Genomic DNA, 14,083 nt, shown 5'->3' with positions numbered 1-14,083 from the left:
AGTTCTGAGGGCTTTGGCTCCCTGAGCCTGTTTCCCCACCTTCAAAGTGAGCTGGTGACACTGCTGAGGCTTTGTCCTCTAGCTTGTGGGGTTTATGTTCCCCTTTTAAACACACACACACACACACACACACACACACACACTTGAGGGCAGGTGTCAGGCCCCATCCTCTCACCAAAAAGTCTCCCCTCTGCCCTAGGTCACTGGTGGTTTCAAAAGTGGCAAAGGTGGCTTCTGGTGCCCTGGAATGGAAGCTCCTGGTCCCCGTTCCAGTCCTTTCCAGATGGGGCAATTAAGCCTTTTCTGAGTTTCTCTAGGGTTAAAATGGGCCTAGCACCTAAACCCGCGGGTAAACAGTGCCAAGTGCTGTGCTCCAGTGAGAGCCCATGGCCGACCTGGGACCTAAAAGCATCCTCACGCGGGGGTGGGTGCATCTGTGAGCTGAGCAAGAGAATGCTGTGCCAACACTCGTGGTGATTGGTGTAAACGTGCCTCTTTGCCTGGTTCTTCGCCTCGGTCACTGCGTACTTCCTGACTGGACTTTTCTATCCTGGTGAGTGTCCTCCCCACGGCCCCACCTCTGTGTACCTGTTCCAGTCACGGTGTACCTGTTGAGTGTTCCTGGCTCAGTCTGAAAGGTGCCTGTCTCTGCAACTAAGGACCTACCTCCAACGGTGCGTGGACCGACCTCTGTGTGCCTGATTCACTCAGCGCGACCGTGACTGTACGGGGGTCAGTCGGGGCGTACCTGGCAGGCGCTCCTAGGTCTGAACGTGCGTGGCTGTACGGGTCCTCGCATCGCCGTGCGCACCCCGGTGAGTCCGCGCGCACCTGGCTCGGCCCGCGCCTCCCTGACGCCTGCCGGGAGGTGCGCCCCGGCCTCGCAGACGCCAGCGCCGCCGCGGCCCCGCGCGGCCCTGCCCCCTTTCGGGCCCGGCCGGCGGGCGAGCCCGAGCCGCGGGGGCGGGGCCGGAGGCCGGGGCGGGGAGGCGCGGGGCGGGGCGGCGCGGGGGCGGAGCAGGAAGGGGCGGTGGCTGCTCCGCCCCCTACCGCCTGGGCCGGCTGCCGCCTCCCCTGCCCGGCTTCCGCGTCACGGTGCCGAACACCACCTGCCCGCTCCGTATAAAGGCGCCGCCGGCCTCGCCCCCGGGACTCGGCCCCATGGAGACGCCGCGGGCCGCGGCTGGCGCTCGGCGGGGTGAGGCGCGCGGCGAGGCCGGGGCGCGGGCCCCGGCGAAGGGCGGGCGGCGCGGGGAGGGCTCCGGCTGGGACCGGCCGGAGGGGAGGGACGTGGGGCGGGTCCCCTCCGATCTCGCCGGTCCTCGGGAACCCCTCCAACTTAGCCCAAGTTGGGGGAGCCTGGGAGGGGGGGCCGAGGTCCAGAGGGGAGCCGAGAGAGCGCGGGGCTCGGGGCCGCGACAGCCTCCGCGTCACCCGCGCCCGGCGGCCAACCAGAGTTTCCCAGCAACTTTTCTCGCCGGTGGGTCACCCCGGAAACTTCCCCCTTCCCGGCCCGGGAGCCCGGCCGTGGGCCCTGCGCCTCCTGGGCCTGGGCTCGGAGCGCGGGGCGAGCGGAGGCGATGGCCTCAGCGGGGAAGCCCCCGGCACCCCCTCCCCCCCGCCCCAGCGCACTTCCAACCCCGGGTTTCCATCTGAGAGCCCCGCCCCGCAGCTGTGGGGGCGCGGCGACGTCCTGCGAGGCCTCCCAGGAGTTCTGGGTCCCCTGGGTTGCCGTGGGGCTGGGGGCGGGGTAGGAGGTGGAGCCAGACTGGCCTGAGTTCAAGTCTTTGCGCCACCAGCTAACAGCTGGATGACCTTAAGTTCTTGAAGTCTGTGTCTCAGTTTCATCCTTTATAAAGTGGGAATGATGACTCCTAGCTGGGACAGCTTTTGAGAGGGTAGGAGAAGTGACACATGCAGATGGCTTTGCCTGGTGCCACCAGTCAGTGTGGCCTCAACCTGTTGGGTGGGGTAGGGGCTGGAGAGGGGTGGGAGAGAGAGCCAGTCCCATCCCTAATTCTTACGGTTGTCCTACAGGAGCTGTGACAGGTGCCTCCCATCAGTCTGAGCTGTGAGTGGCCGGTGGAGAGAGGTCCACTCAGAAAGCCAGCCCCACCATGAGTCTGTGGGAACTTGACAGCCACAGCTGCCAAGGTACCCCGAGGCTGGCTCAGGAGCCCAGCTCTGAGGAGACACCGGCTGCGGAGCTGCAGATGAAGGTTGATTTCTTCCGGAAGCTAGGCTACTCATCCGCTGAGATCCACAGTGTCCTGCAGAAACTGGGGGTGCAGGCCGACACCAACACAGTGCTGGGCGAGCTGGTCAAACATGGGTCAGCAGCCGAGCGGGAGCGCCAGGCCTCCCCGGACCCCTGCGCTCAGCCCCCCCTGGTCCCCCGGGGTGGGGGCACCCCCAAGGCACCCACCCTGGAGCCCTCACCCCCAGAGGAGAACAAGGAAGGCAGTGACCTGAGACCTGTGGTCATCGACGGTAGCAACGTGGCCATGAGGTACGTGTCACTTCCAGGGCCAAGGCCAGGGCCTGTGGTGGAGAATGGTGGCCTTGTGTCTGCATCTCTGGTAGAGGGGGCCTTCAGGAAAGAGTTTGAACTGTTCTCCCAGACTGATCAAGAGGAAGGGAAAGCCCTTTACTGAGGCTCTCCCTTAATCCTTGTGGCTTCTTGGAAGTGGGCTTGTTAGGAATGTTCTAGGGATGAGGACGGGGGCTCAGAGATGTGCCCATGGGCACACACCACTGGTAAGTGTTAGAGCAGGGATGCGAACTTGGGTCCTTCTGTCTCTGGTGTTCACCTTGGGCTCTTCGTGTCTCCCTGAAGACCATCACTCAGTCTCAGTACCTCTCCTGCGACATGAGACAGTATGGTGTAAGGGATTAGACTGTGGGGCCAGCTCGCCCATGTAGGAGCCAGTCACTTGATGTCTTGGAGCTTTCTCTCCTCATCAGTAAGACCCAGCTAACCCCTGCTCAGATGACATTGTGAGGAGTGGAGGCAGAGAGCCTGGACAGAAGCGCAAGCTCAGTAAGCAGTAGTTGTTACTACTGTTACTTAGGGGTCTGGGGCCCCTGAGGCCTTGTTGTGCCAGACCTGGACTCTGAGGAAGCAGGCCCGGGTACTGGGACCTTTGTCGCTGTGACTAAGAGTGAGCTCCAGGATCTGGCTTACATGGGGGCGTGGGGGTGGGGGAAGGGGGGGTGAGCGTGGGCAGGTCAGCTGTGACTTGGGTCACCTCTGCTACAGCCAAGCCACCTTGACTAGACTGGGCCTAGGGGCCCCCCAGGGCCAGAGCCAGGACTCCACCCCAGTAATCCTGCCCTTCGAGAAGACTGTCACAGGGATTGGGGTCAGGTGAAGCCGGGGCCAGGGCTGACCCTAGGGAGCCCAGACCTCCCTTCAATCCAGGCCCCGCCCTCTGGGTCAGGGCTGGGTGGATCGTTCACCAGGAAAAGTTCCAGTCGGCGTGGTCAGGGAGACCTCCAGACCCTGGTTGGGTCCTGGGGAGGGCTCCTTCCCTGGCTTCCCTGAGGGGTCTCCTAGGTGGGCTGCCTGAGGCTTCAATGCCCTTGGCCCTTCCCACTCCCAACCCAGCTGGGCCAAGTCAGCTGTCAGGCTGATCCTGGCCCAGCTCAGCTGGTGTGCAGGCGGCCCTGTTCTGGCCACCTTTGGATCAGTCTTCCTGTCTCAGAAATGGGCTGAGCCTCGGTGGGAGGTTGGGTAAAGCTGGCTCCTGCATGCTGTCGGCAGCTGGTGACAACCTTTTCTTTGAGAGGGGGTCCCCTGTCTGGCTCCAGCAGCTTGTGGCTGGCCCAGGAGCCGTGCAGGTCTGTGACTTCTTCCCCTGGAGGCTTGGGCAGGCTGTGCTGGCTTGGGGCAGCCCGCGCTGACCATCTCCCGCGCTCCCCCCTCCCTGGGGACAGCCATGTGCTCTGTGTGTTTGTATCCTGGCAGGAGGAGGAGGGGCCTGGGCGGGAGGAGGGGGGTGGCCTGAGGAGCCGGCCTGGAGAGGCACAGCCGTGGGGGGTTTCTGAGCTGGGGCGGTAGCAGGAGGGGAATTCCAGCCTCAAACTTCCTGTCTCAGCTGCTGCTGGGTTCCTGCCCTGCTGCCCCCTCCCCCCCCAGGGCAGACTGGCCAGCCCCCACCATATGCAAATCGTGGGGAAATTCACCTCTGTTTCCTTCTAAGGGAATTTTTCTCCTCTAGCTGGGCCCAGCCCAGGCAGATCTCTTCACCTGGCTAGTCTGGCCTGGCCCTGCCCTCTATCCTTGGGTGGGAGCCGCCGAGCTGGAGTCCCCTACGTCTTCACACAACTTAGCCAATGTCTAGTTAGCCAGGCGGGGGGCGACCTTCTGGGCAAACAGGCCTGCGGTGGGGGAGGGAGGATGTCTGGTTTTCCTGTGCCAGCAGAGCTTCCTCCATTGCAGCAAGAGGGACTAAAGTTAGCTCTAGGGAGGCACTCCTGGCCTGGATCGACTTGCGGAACTACTTCGTGGGTTCAACTCCTTCCAAGAGCAAGGCTCTCACTACCTGCCTACGGAGTATTTTAAGGGCCAGGACAGCTGCCAGCAGACTTGTCCCCAGCCCAGGTTTTGATCCCAGAGGCAGTATGCTAGCCTGGATTAAGTCCCCGAGCTTGCAGATGCTGGCCTAGGATGGGGCATGTGCACGTACACACACGTGTACAGATGTGGGTCCGGTGGGTGCTTGTGCCGACTGCTTACCTGAGCCGGGGAGCCAAGCCAGGGATGATCACATTCCCCTGGCTGTGGGGAGGCAGCAGAGGCCCAGCGGGGGTGGCGGGAATGTGACAGGAGAAGCACTGGGCATTTGAGGAGAAACCAGGGATCTGAGCTATCCTGGAAGGTCCGTCCAGGAAGGCTTCCCAGAGGCAGTGCTGTTTCACGTGGGTGCTGGAGGAAGAGCAGGAGTTGGCCAGATGCATCCTTGTCTCCTGTTCCCAGCCTGCCCCCTACCTCTTAACACTTTGTTCAGACTCAAATGTGGGAGCTTTTCTTTCTGCTGTACAAACTTCAGGTCTTGCTATTAAGACTAGGAAGGCAAGCCAGGGGCCTCAGACGTGGGTTCAAGTTCTGTCTCTTCCCACTAGCCCGGGAGCCGTAGATGAGTTGTGCATCCTCAGTTTCCTTCACTGTGGCCTCGTAAGGATGAAGAAAGCAGGTGTGGGACTCATCTGGCCTCCAGTAGGAGCTTGGTGCCCACTCAGCCCCCATCTGTCCCTGCCGCCAGGGTTGGTACTCTGTACCTGTCTGAGCATCAGCGCCGGTGGTGTTATGAGCACAGGCTCTGGGCTGCGTCTCTGTCCCACCATCACTGCAACTGGTTGTGCTCTGTGGCTCGGTTTTCTCATGGGAATGACGGGGAAGGGGGCCTTTAATGATAGGACCCTCCTCAGAGGCTTGCTGATGATTCCGTAACTAAGCACTTAGATCAGGGCCTGGCTCCTGGCTCTCAGTAAATGTTAACTTTTATTATAAGCAGGCTGGTGGACAGTGGGGAGGCCCCACCACCTGGTGGGGGTGAGCACTGCCTTCAGCTGGACTTTGCCTCCCTTACAATTTATGGAGACCTTCAGATTGGGAGCCCCAGCCTCACCCCCAGACAGCCTCCGTGCCCCTCAGCTGCCCCACCCCCGTCTCTACCTTCTCTTGGGACTCCAGCTACCACCCCCACTCCAAAGCCACCCACAGGATGTGGTCGCCCATGGACTTGCCTCTTTTGTGTAACGTTTATTCTGTTTTATTTGCCAAATGTAAGCGTCTGAGCTGCTCCCGGAGGGGTTAGTGAGGGGCAGGGGCTGTTGGGGAGGGAGCTGTAGCTGGCCTCGTCCAGTGCCCCCAGCCTGGGCTTGGAGGCCTTCTACAACACCCACTGTTCCTTGGGGGCCCCCGGCCCCCTCTTAACCCTCCCAGGAAGCCAGTTGGAACCTCCACTTTGCTGGACTGTCTCTGGCCTCAAGCAAACACACAAGTGATGCCCCTGACATGGGCCCTTCTTAAGGAGACTGCAGATTGCCAGGCCCATTTGTCAGATAGGGAAACTGAGCCAGAGCAAGCCAGCAGCCCGTCTGGGCTTGCTTCTGGATCCAGCCACCTTTGGAGGGGGTGACATCCAGCTGTCAGACCACAGCAGGGGGATGTTCTACCTCCCAGCTCTCCTGCTAACAGAGAGAGTCCCCCTGGTGGCTTCCAGATGGCCTTTCTTGCCTCAGCTCCCGCCCTCCTGAGCCGGGTGAGGAGAGGACAGGGCAGTCCAGGCATTTGGGGGAATTGGCAGTCTTGGGAGGAAAGGCTCTTTCACTTTCAGACTGAAAGGCTCCTGAGTGCCTCTCCCACTCTGTCACCGCCCGCCCCGTGTGGGACAATGGATTGTGCCTCCTTCGTCTTCGCCCTCCTCAGTCCCAGCCCCTGGGGCCTGTGTAGGACTGAACTTTAATCCATGTTTAATCCAGAGCAATCTGGTTTCTCTTCTGTTAGCCGGGGCTTGTCCCTTCCCACCCCCACCCACAGCACCGCCCAGCGGACGAGGGAGGACGGGTGACTCAGTGTGCCTGTGTACGTCTGTGTCCCTGTGGTCCCAGCACCCCCGGGTGGGGCAGGAACCAGAAGGCTCCTGGAGCCTTTCCCCCACCCCCAGGTGTGTTGCAAGCAGCCTGACCCTCCCCCACATGGGGAGCGGGTGCCGCCAGATTCCTGGGCGGCTCCTCACTGTCGGGAGATGGAACCTCAGGGAAAGTCCCTGGTCAGGCCATCCCGGACGCTGTGGGAACCAGCAGAGAATGCAGGCCTTGGGCCAGAGGGCAGTGGGCTGAGCCCAGCCACTCCACCACCCAGGCCAGGCCAGGGGCTAGGGAGCAAGCCCCTTGTGCTCGGGGCTAGGGGAGAGTGGGCCAGCCACCCTCGCAGGCTGACCTGTCCCTCCTCTCCTTCCCAGCCACGGGAATAAGGAGGTGTTCTCTTGCCGGGGCATCCTCCTGGCAGTGAACTGGTTTCTGGAGCGGGGCCACACAGACATCACGGTATTTGTGCCATCCTGGAGGAAGGAGCAGCCTCGGCCCGATGTGCCCATCACAGGTGGGTGGCACCTCTGGAGTAGGTGGTCTCCCTGCCCCAGCAGGGCTCCTCCCCAAGAGAGACCCTTTGGGTGTGACCAGCAACTTCTAGGCCTCAAGCAGGGACCAGCATTTCTCTTCCCAGCTTCCTCTGCGCTCAGCCCCTTCCTGCCTCGGGGTGCCTGGGGTTCCGAGCCCCTGTGCCTGGCCAGCAGGAGGCTCCGGGGCCAGGGCAGGCTCTGACCTGCCCTGCTGCTGTCCCGCAGACCAGCACATCCTGCGGGAGCTAGAGAAGAAGAAGATCCTGGTGTTTACCCCGTCCCGGCGCGTGGGCGGCAAGCGTGTGGTGTGCTATGATGACCGCTTCATCGTGAAGCTGGCTTTCGAGTCTGATGGGGTCGTGGTCTCCAACGACACGTACCGGGACCTGCAGAGTGAGCGGCAGGAGTGGAAGCGCTTCATTGAGGAGCGGCTGCTCATGTATTCCTTCGTCAATGACAAGTACGGTCCTGGCCCTCGGGTCTGGGGTCCCCGGGATTGGGGGGGGATCCAGATGTGTCCTCAGGTGTGGGGGGTGGCTAAGGGGAGCTCTGCTGGGGCCACGGCCTTGCATCCAGGCAGCTTTGGGAGCGAGAGGGACCTGGCACCAGGTAGAAGGGGTCAGGCTGGGGACGGGCCAGGGTGGGGAGTGGGGCAGAAGCAGCTGTGATGGAATATGGTCAGTGGTTCCCAGCACTCAGTCCCTGATCAGCGGCCCGTGGATGGGTGCAGCCTTAGATTCAGATTTCCAGGTTGTAGGCCTCCCACTGCCTCCGGAGCTCCCAGCACGAAAGCTGCTCTGATGGCCCCTCCGGCTGGGGCCTCCTCCCCTCCCTTGGGGCATTCCCACCCCGAGGGCCCAGGGATGTCCTGCAGGATGATCACCAGTTTTAGGAGCTGCTCTCCCTCCTCTTTTTCCTGGTGAGGCTCGCTGTCCAGCCCCCCTGCCCGCTCCGCACTGGGAAGCTCCCTTCACGCCTCCCACCTCCTCTGCAGGTTCATGCCCCCCGATGACCCTTTGGGCCGTCACGGGCCAAGCCTGGACAACTTCCTGCGCAAGAAGCCGCTCACAGCGGAGCACAGGAAGCAGCCGTGTCCCTACGGTAAGACACCTGGGCCCCGATTCTTCCTCACGGAGACCACCCAACCCCGAGTTTACTGTGCCACCCCCTTCCCTCTCCCAGCCCTGGTTCTGCAGCCCCCCGCCCAGAGATCCCCTTACTGTCTTGCAGGGAGGAAATGCACCTACGGGATCAAGTGCCGATTCTTCCACCCGGAGCGGCCGAGCCGCCCGCAGCGCTCCGTGGCTGACGAGCTCCGCGCCAATGCCCTCCTCCCACCCCCCAGGGCCCCGGGCAAGGACAGAAGCGGCCAGAGGCCCTCACCCTCGTCCCAACCCGGCCCTGGGCCCACAGAGCATGAGCAGTGCAGCCTGGACGGGAAGAAGCTGGGAGCCCAGGCATCCCCGGGGCCGCACCGAGAGGGTCTGACACAGCCCTTCGCCCCAGCCGGCCGGAGCCTCCCGCCTGGTGGGGGCAGCAGCAGCAGCTTTGGGCCCACAGACTGGTTCCCACAGACGCCAGAGTCTCTCCCGTACACGTCCCAAGAGTGTCTGGACTCGGGCATCGGCTCCCTGGAGAGCCAGATGTCCGAACTCTGGGGGGTTCGCGGAGGGGGCCCTGGTGAGCCTGGCCCGCCTCGGGGCCCTTACGCCGGCTACAGCCCCTACGGGGCCGAGCTCCCAGCCGCTCGGGCCTTCTCTGCCTTTGGAGGGGCCGTGGGTGCCGGCCACTTCAGTGTCCCTGCTGACTATGCGCCCCCGCCGGCTGCCTTTACACCTCGAGAGTACTGGTCTGAGCCATACCAGCTGCCCCCGCCCACACCAGTCCTGCAGGACCGGCAGGTGCCAGGCCCGGGGGCTGACAGGGGCCCATGGGGCGGGGCTGGCAGCCTAGCCAAGGAGCGAGCCAGCGTGTTCACCAAGCTGTGCGGGGTCTTCCCCCCGCACCTGGTAGAGGCTGTGATGGGGCGCTTCCCGCAGCTCCTGGACCCCCAGCGGCTAGCTGCGGAGATCCTTTCTTACCAGCCCCGGCACTCCAGCGAGTGAGCTGGCTGCGCGGCGGCAGCCGCCCCCAAGGCTGGACTGAGGGAGGACTAAAGTAGGGAAGGGAAACCGCAAACCAAAGAGAACTGTAGGATTGGTTCTGGCCCCCCCCCGGCGCCTGGAGCCGGCTGCCGAGTGGGGCAGGAGCGATCGCCCTGTTGATGCACATTGTATCTGTAGTTTAAGGAGACGCTGCCGTAAAGGCATCAGTCCGTGGCTGAAGCCCAAACCCCCCTTTCTCTCAGAGGGCGGGGAGGGAGGCGGTGGGGAGCAGAAGCCTGGGCTGGGGGCCCTGTGCACGGCCCCCCACCTCCGCCCCGTCCCTGGGATGCCGGCCTCAGCTGGCTAGTTAGGCACCGTGTGCCTGCCCTCCAAGGGCCCCTCCGGTACGCCAATGAGGCCGCATCGGTGCTCTCGCAGGGCACCAGGCTTCATGTTAGTAAGCAAGATGCTTCTTAATAACCCACCTTCTGTTCCACTCTGTTCGCCTGTCTGCTTGCCCCCACCAGGGGTCAAGGGTCTTCTGTCCCCACCCTCTCTTCCCCTTCCTCTGTGCTCCGAGTCACCTCTCCCGCAAGAGTGGGGACGGGTGTATGTATGTGTACAGGTAGAATGTTAAGTACTTTAAGTGTAAGTCCTTGCCTCCTTTAACATGTCAGTAAAGTACAATGTGACCCCTTTAAGAGATGATGGTCTTGGTTGTACTTGGGGGTTGAGCGGGCCTTTGAGCAGTGGAAGGTCAGCAGGTGTGCACCTGACCCAAAGCGCTCAGTCCCTTGGGGGCAGAGCCTTCCTTACTGAGGCCGTGGCCCGGGCCTTGAGAGGAGGTGGGGGGAAGTTGGGGAGTTGAAGTCCTGCGGCTGTGGGGTGGTGAGGGGTGGCAAGGGTTGGGGGCAGGGGGCGGGATTGGGCTCTTCCCCTTTTCTGTCCTGTGACCAGAGCTGAGGACAGAAAACCATCTGGCTGAGAAGAGGGCTTCCAGGATAGTTGAGAAGAGAAGATGGTGGGGGAGCCCTTGGGTGTTCGGCTCTGGCCCCACCTTCCCAGGCCCTGCCATGTTCTAGACGTGGAGCTCCACCAGAGTGGAGCAGGGGGCGCAGAGCAGCCTGGAAAGGTGACGCCGGGGTAGCCTCCGTGCGGGAGGCTAGGGGTCCTGGTCCCAAACTCAGGAACCAGCTCTGCCACTGGATTCACTAGGGACAAGTGACTCCCCCTCTCTGGGCCTGTTTCCTCATCTGTGAAGTGGGGATAATAACGGTACCTACCTTACAGGATTGTAGGGAGGACGTGAAGAGTATGCATGTTGACCACATGACCCAATGCCTGGCACATAGTAAGTGCTCATCAAAGGGCCTCTGGTGTTGCTCTCTGTGGGCTGTGTTCACCTCACCATCTCTACCTTCTCAGCGGCCCCTAGAAGGAAGGAAGCCAGGCAGGAATATACATTTTTCTCAGATGAAAAAATGAGATATAAATGCTACAGATTTTAAGTGAAAAGCTGGGCTGTCGTATGATCCCTGGAACACCATCAGCAGGAGAAAATGGAAAAAATACAGTTTTAATAATTCTATATTTGAACATCTCACCTAATCTGTACTTACTGTTTGTGAAGCTTTTATAGTATCTGTATTTTTTTTTTTTTTTAGAAACTGCTTTACCACAGAACACCTGCGCAGCATGTTGAGGAAAATGCCACATTGGCCCTCTCCCTGCACGCTGGGCCCCCACTGTGTTCTTCACCCTGAACTTTTTTTTTGAAAGATTTATTTTGAGAGAGTGAGAAGGGAAGAGCGAGTTGGGGGGAGAGGGAGAAAGAGAATGTCCAAGACTCCCTGCTGAGTGAGGAGTCCAACGTGGGGCTCAAGCCCACAGCCCTGAGATCACGGCCTGAGCTGAAATCCAGAGTCGGACACTCAACCGACTGCGCCACCCAGGCGCCCCACCCTGAACATTCTTTAGAAGCCGGCAGTTAAAGCAGGGACCCAGGCGCAAAGTGGGAACGATCTCCGCAAATGTTACCTTGAAGCCCCCACACGTGCTCTTCAAGGTACCCCATGCCCGTTGGCTTCCAGCCTCCTTGGAAGGTTTTATCTGCACAAAGAGATGTCATTGCCTTCCTTATAAAATATTTTCTCCAATCGAGTACTGTATTCCAGATTAAAAGGCTATTTACGGGTCTTCGTTTGTTTCTGTGGGTCAGGAAGCTAAAAGCCAGACTGTCCAGTCCATTATCAGCCACTGGTGCGGCGAAGGAAGCAAGGCCGCTGGCAAGGCCACTGGCAAGGCCAGGCTGAGTGGTCTGCCTGAGGGCAGGCTGGAGTAGGCCCTCGAGTTCGGGGCCCTGGCTCTACACACCGGAAGAAGGAAGGACCCCCCCACACCGGTTTGCAGCAACTCTCAGGCCTGAGAGGGAAGGAGGCAGGGGGCGCCCTCGGCCCCGCACCCACCAAGCCCCCTCCGTCTGTACCCCACACGGGACGGAGTGGCCTGGAAGGAGAAGTAGGGTGCCCGCGCCCCTCTTCCCATCCCACCAGCCAGCTGTCCACAGACTCGAGGGCTCACATTCGGCCCCTGACCAGAGCAGAGCTTTTGGGGTGTGGGGGGAGGGTCCCCCAGGCAGGCGGGCAGCGGGCGGCAGGTCCGGGCCGGGAGGGGCTCGTGTCTGGAGGCTGCGTCTGGCCCCGGCTGGCTCACGGCCCCGCGGCAGGCGCTGGCTGAGGCTCGAGGCCCGAGGCCCGGGGCTCCGTGGGCCTGCGCCCGCATGCCGTGCTTCCCCGCCGGCCCCCCAGGACCCGGAGCCGCTCCTCCGCAGCGCTCTCTCAAGCTGGCTGCCAGGCCCAATGCCCAGGACGTGGGTTTTAACTGGAAGTTCTCCTGACCAGCTCCTGGCCGGCCGGCCGAAGCACCTGCCCTCACAGGGCCTCGCTCTTCCCGCCTGTGCAAGGGATGATCCCTGCATGGCCCTAGACTTGACTAGAAGATACCTCAGTGCGTGGGATGCCAGCCTGAGAGGGAAGAGTCCTGGCTGTGGGGCCCCGTGCAACCCCCCTCCTAGAGCCTCAGCTTCCCGGCCTGCCTCACAAAAGAGGTATGAGGTTCACACGGGCTCGAGGGAAGGCCAGGTGGCAGGGCTGGAACGGAGCCTGAGAGCCCACTTCAAGCCACCACAGCGCTGAGGGGACCCCACTCCGATGGCTGTTGCCCTGCGTGCCCTTTCCTCTTCTGCCTTCCTGGTTCCAGGAGCCGAGACGCTGATGGGGAAACCTGTGAGTATGCAAATCCCTGCACTGTTGGGAAATGATCCTGGGGAGCTCCCAGAGGATGGCCTCCTGCCAGCCCCTCCCCAACCCCCGCAGGACCCCCACCTCACCCTGGGGCCCTCACCAGCAGGGGCCTGACCCCGGGTCTTCTTGCGAGGTTAACCCCTGTGCTGGGGGCACAGGGGGACTACGGAACCTTGGCCTCCCTGGCAGAGAACGAACTGGCCCCACATGGATGAAACTCCCTTCCTTGGGTGTCCCCACCCACTCTGCCCCCACCCCACTTCACTGGCCAGAGGAAAACCCAGCGGTCCCTAAAGGTCTGGGAAATTTCAACAAGGAGCCAGAGAGCTCTGAGGCTTCTGGGGAGCGGCTCTCCCAGGCCCCACGCCCCCAGTGTGCTAGCCCCTCAAACATTGCTGGTCCCCTGCAGGGCGGTCAGTGTGGGGCAGTGACTGCGAAGAGGCCACCGCTGACCACCACTGCTGCCAATTCCTGCCCTACACAGAAGGGCAGGACCCCTGTGCGGAAGGCGGGGCTTGGGTCTCCGCCAGAGAAACGGGGGGGGGGGGGGGTCAGTGGGACACAGAGCTCGGAGTTGGGAGGGGATGGAGCCGGCACCTCACACCCTGGGCCTCGCTGCTCCCCAAAGGCTCCTGCCCCCAAATAAGGCAGTCCCCGGACCCTAGCACTTCTGCTCCAGGGCTTCTCAAATCTCTGGCTCATTTTTTTTTCCCCCTGGACCACGGCAGAGTGGGTGGAGTAGAGGGTGGTGAGTAAGAGCCTGTTCTGGGGACCTCCTTGTTCATGGGAAGGGTGTGGGAGATTTGGCTGAAGAGACAGGAAGTAGAGCTCTACCATTAAGGAAACTCAGGCCATCCCAGGCCATGGTATGTAAATCCTTCCAGCTAGTTCCTGGATGGGGAGGAGGCCCCAGGCTGTCATCCTGGGATGTGGCCTTTTGAAGGCCATCTCAAGGCAGGTACTGGCCACGTTAAATTGCTCACCCATCTAAGAAACAGCTGCAAAACTACATAGAAGAAAAGGATCAGGCAACCCACCCCACCCCACACCGGGTTGGGCACGTTGCTGGGTCTGGGAAGGGTCCAAGGGCTCTGATTCGCACGGCTCTCCAGATTAGAGCCCCACTAAAGGCCAGGGGCGCTTGTGGGGCTCTGCCTGCCACCTGCCGGCGCCTCCCGGTACGACTGTCAGCACTGGCCTGAACGAAGTGCCTAGAGACAAGCATCTTCAATAGGATCTGAAAACAAGACTCTAAAGAGAGTAATATGTAAGTGTTAAGGCAAAAATGGGAATTCTTTTTTCTTTGCTGTTTTTTTTTTTTTTAATGTAAGCTCTACGCCCAGTGTGGAGCTTGAACTCCTGACCCTGAGATCAAGAGTCGCACATTCCATGGACTGAGCCAGCCAGGTGCCCCTAAAATGGGAATTCTTAATGGCATTTGCAGCTGCACCCCCGAAACCAACATCAGAGGCATCAGTCCTGCCTTTTGCAAAGCTGAAAGCTCCAGAAAATTCCAACTGTTATGGGTAACAAATTACCCAAGAAAAGTCCTCAGGAACTGGAGAAATAA

General features: G+C 61.4%; 1 protein-coding gene across 2 annotated transcripts; it reads left to right on the top strand.

Moving 5' to 3' along the window:
• Nucleotides 1–1,086: 1,086 nt before the first annotated feature.
• Nucleotides 1,087–10,058, top strand: ZC3H12A (zinc finger CCCH-type containing 12A). Of its 2 annotated transcripts, XM_032387616.1 has the most exons (6): nt 1,087–1,198; nt 2,038–2,509; nt 6,969–7,108; nt 7,353–7,587; nt 8,122–8,228; nt 8,358–10,058. In XM_032387616.1, the coding sequence occupies exons 2-6, from the start codon at nt 2,118–2,120 to the stop codon at nt 9,230–9,232; spliced, it is 1,749 nt and encodes a 582-aa protein (XP_032243507.1). In that variant the 5' UTR covers nt 1,087–1,198; nt 2,038–2,117; the 3' UTR covers nt 9,233–10,058. The 2 variants fall into 2 exon arrangements, with proteins under 2 accessions (XP_032243507.1, XP_032243516.1); XM_032387625.1 differs by lacking the exons at nt 1,087–1,198; nt 2,038–2,509; nt 6,969–7,108; nt 7,353–7,587 and adding an exon at nt 7,835–8,046.
• The last annotated feature ends 4,025 nt before the right edge of the window (nt 10,059–14,083 follow it).

This window comes from Phoca vitulina, unplaced genomic scaffold, assembly GCF_004348235.1.
Source record: "Phoca vitulina isolate PV1807 unplaced genomic scaffold, GSC_HSeal_1.0 scaffold2, whole genome shotgun sequence".
In the NCBI taxonomy this organism is placed as follows: domain Eukaryota; kingdom Metazoa; phylum Chordata; class Mammalia; order Carnivora; family Phocidae; genus Phoca; species Phoca vitulina.
Note: the sequence above shows the minus strand (reverse complement) of the source record. Positions and strands in the feature narration are given on the sequence as shown.

What these genes read in the sequence shown, in the direction of transcription:
- ZC3H12A (XM_032387616.1), top strand. Translation starts at nt 2,118, where the DNA reads ATGAGTCTGTGGGAACTTGACAGCCACAGCTGCCAAGGTACCCCGAGG. An exon ending in GCCCGATGTGCCCATCACAG is followed by an intron (nt 7,109 to 7,352) that starts GTGGGTGGCACC and finishes GCTGTCCCGCAG; the next exon opens with ACCAGCACATCCTGCGGGAG. An exon ending in TATTCCTTCGTCAATGACAA is followed by an intron (nt 7,588 to 8,121) that starts GTACGGTCCTGG and finishes CCTCCTCTGCAG; the next exon opens with GTTCATGCCCCCCGATGACC.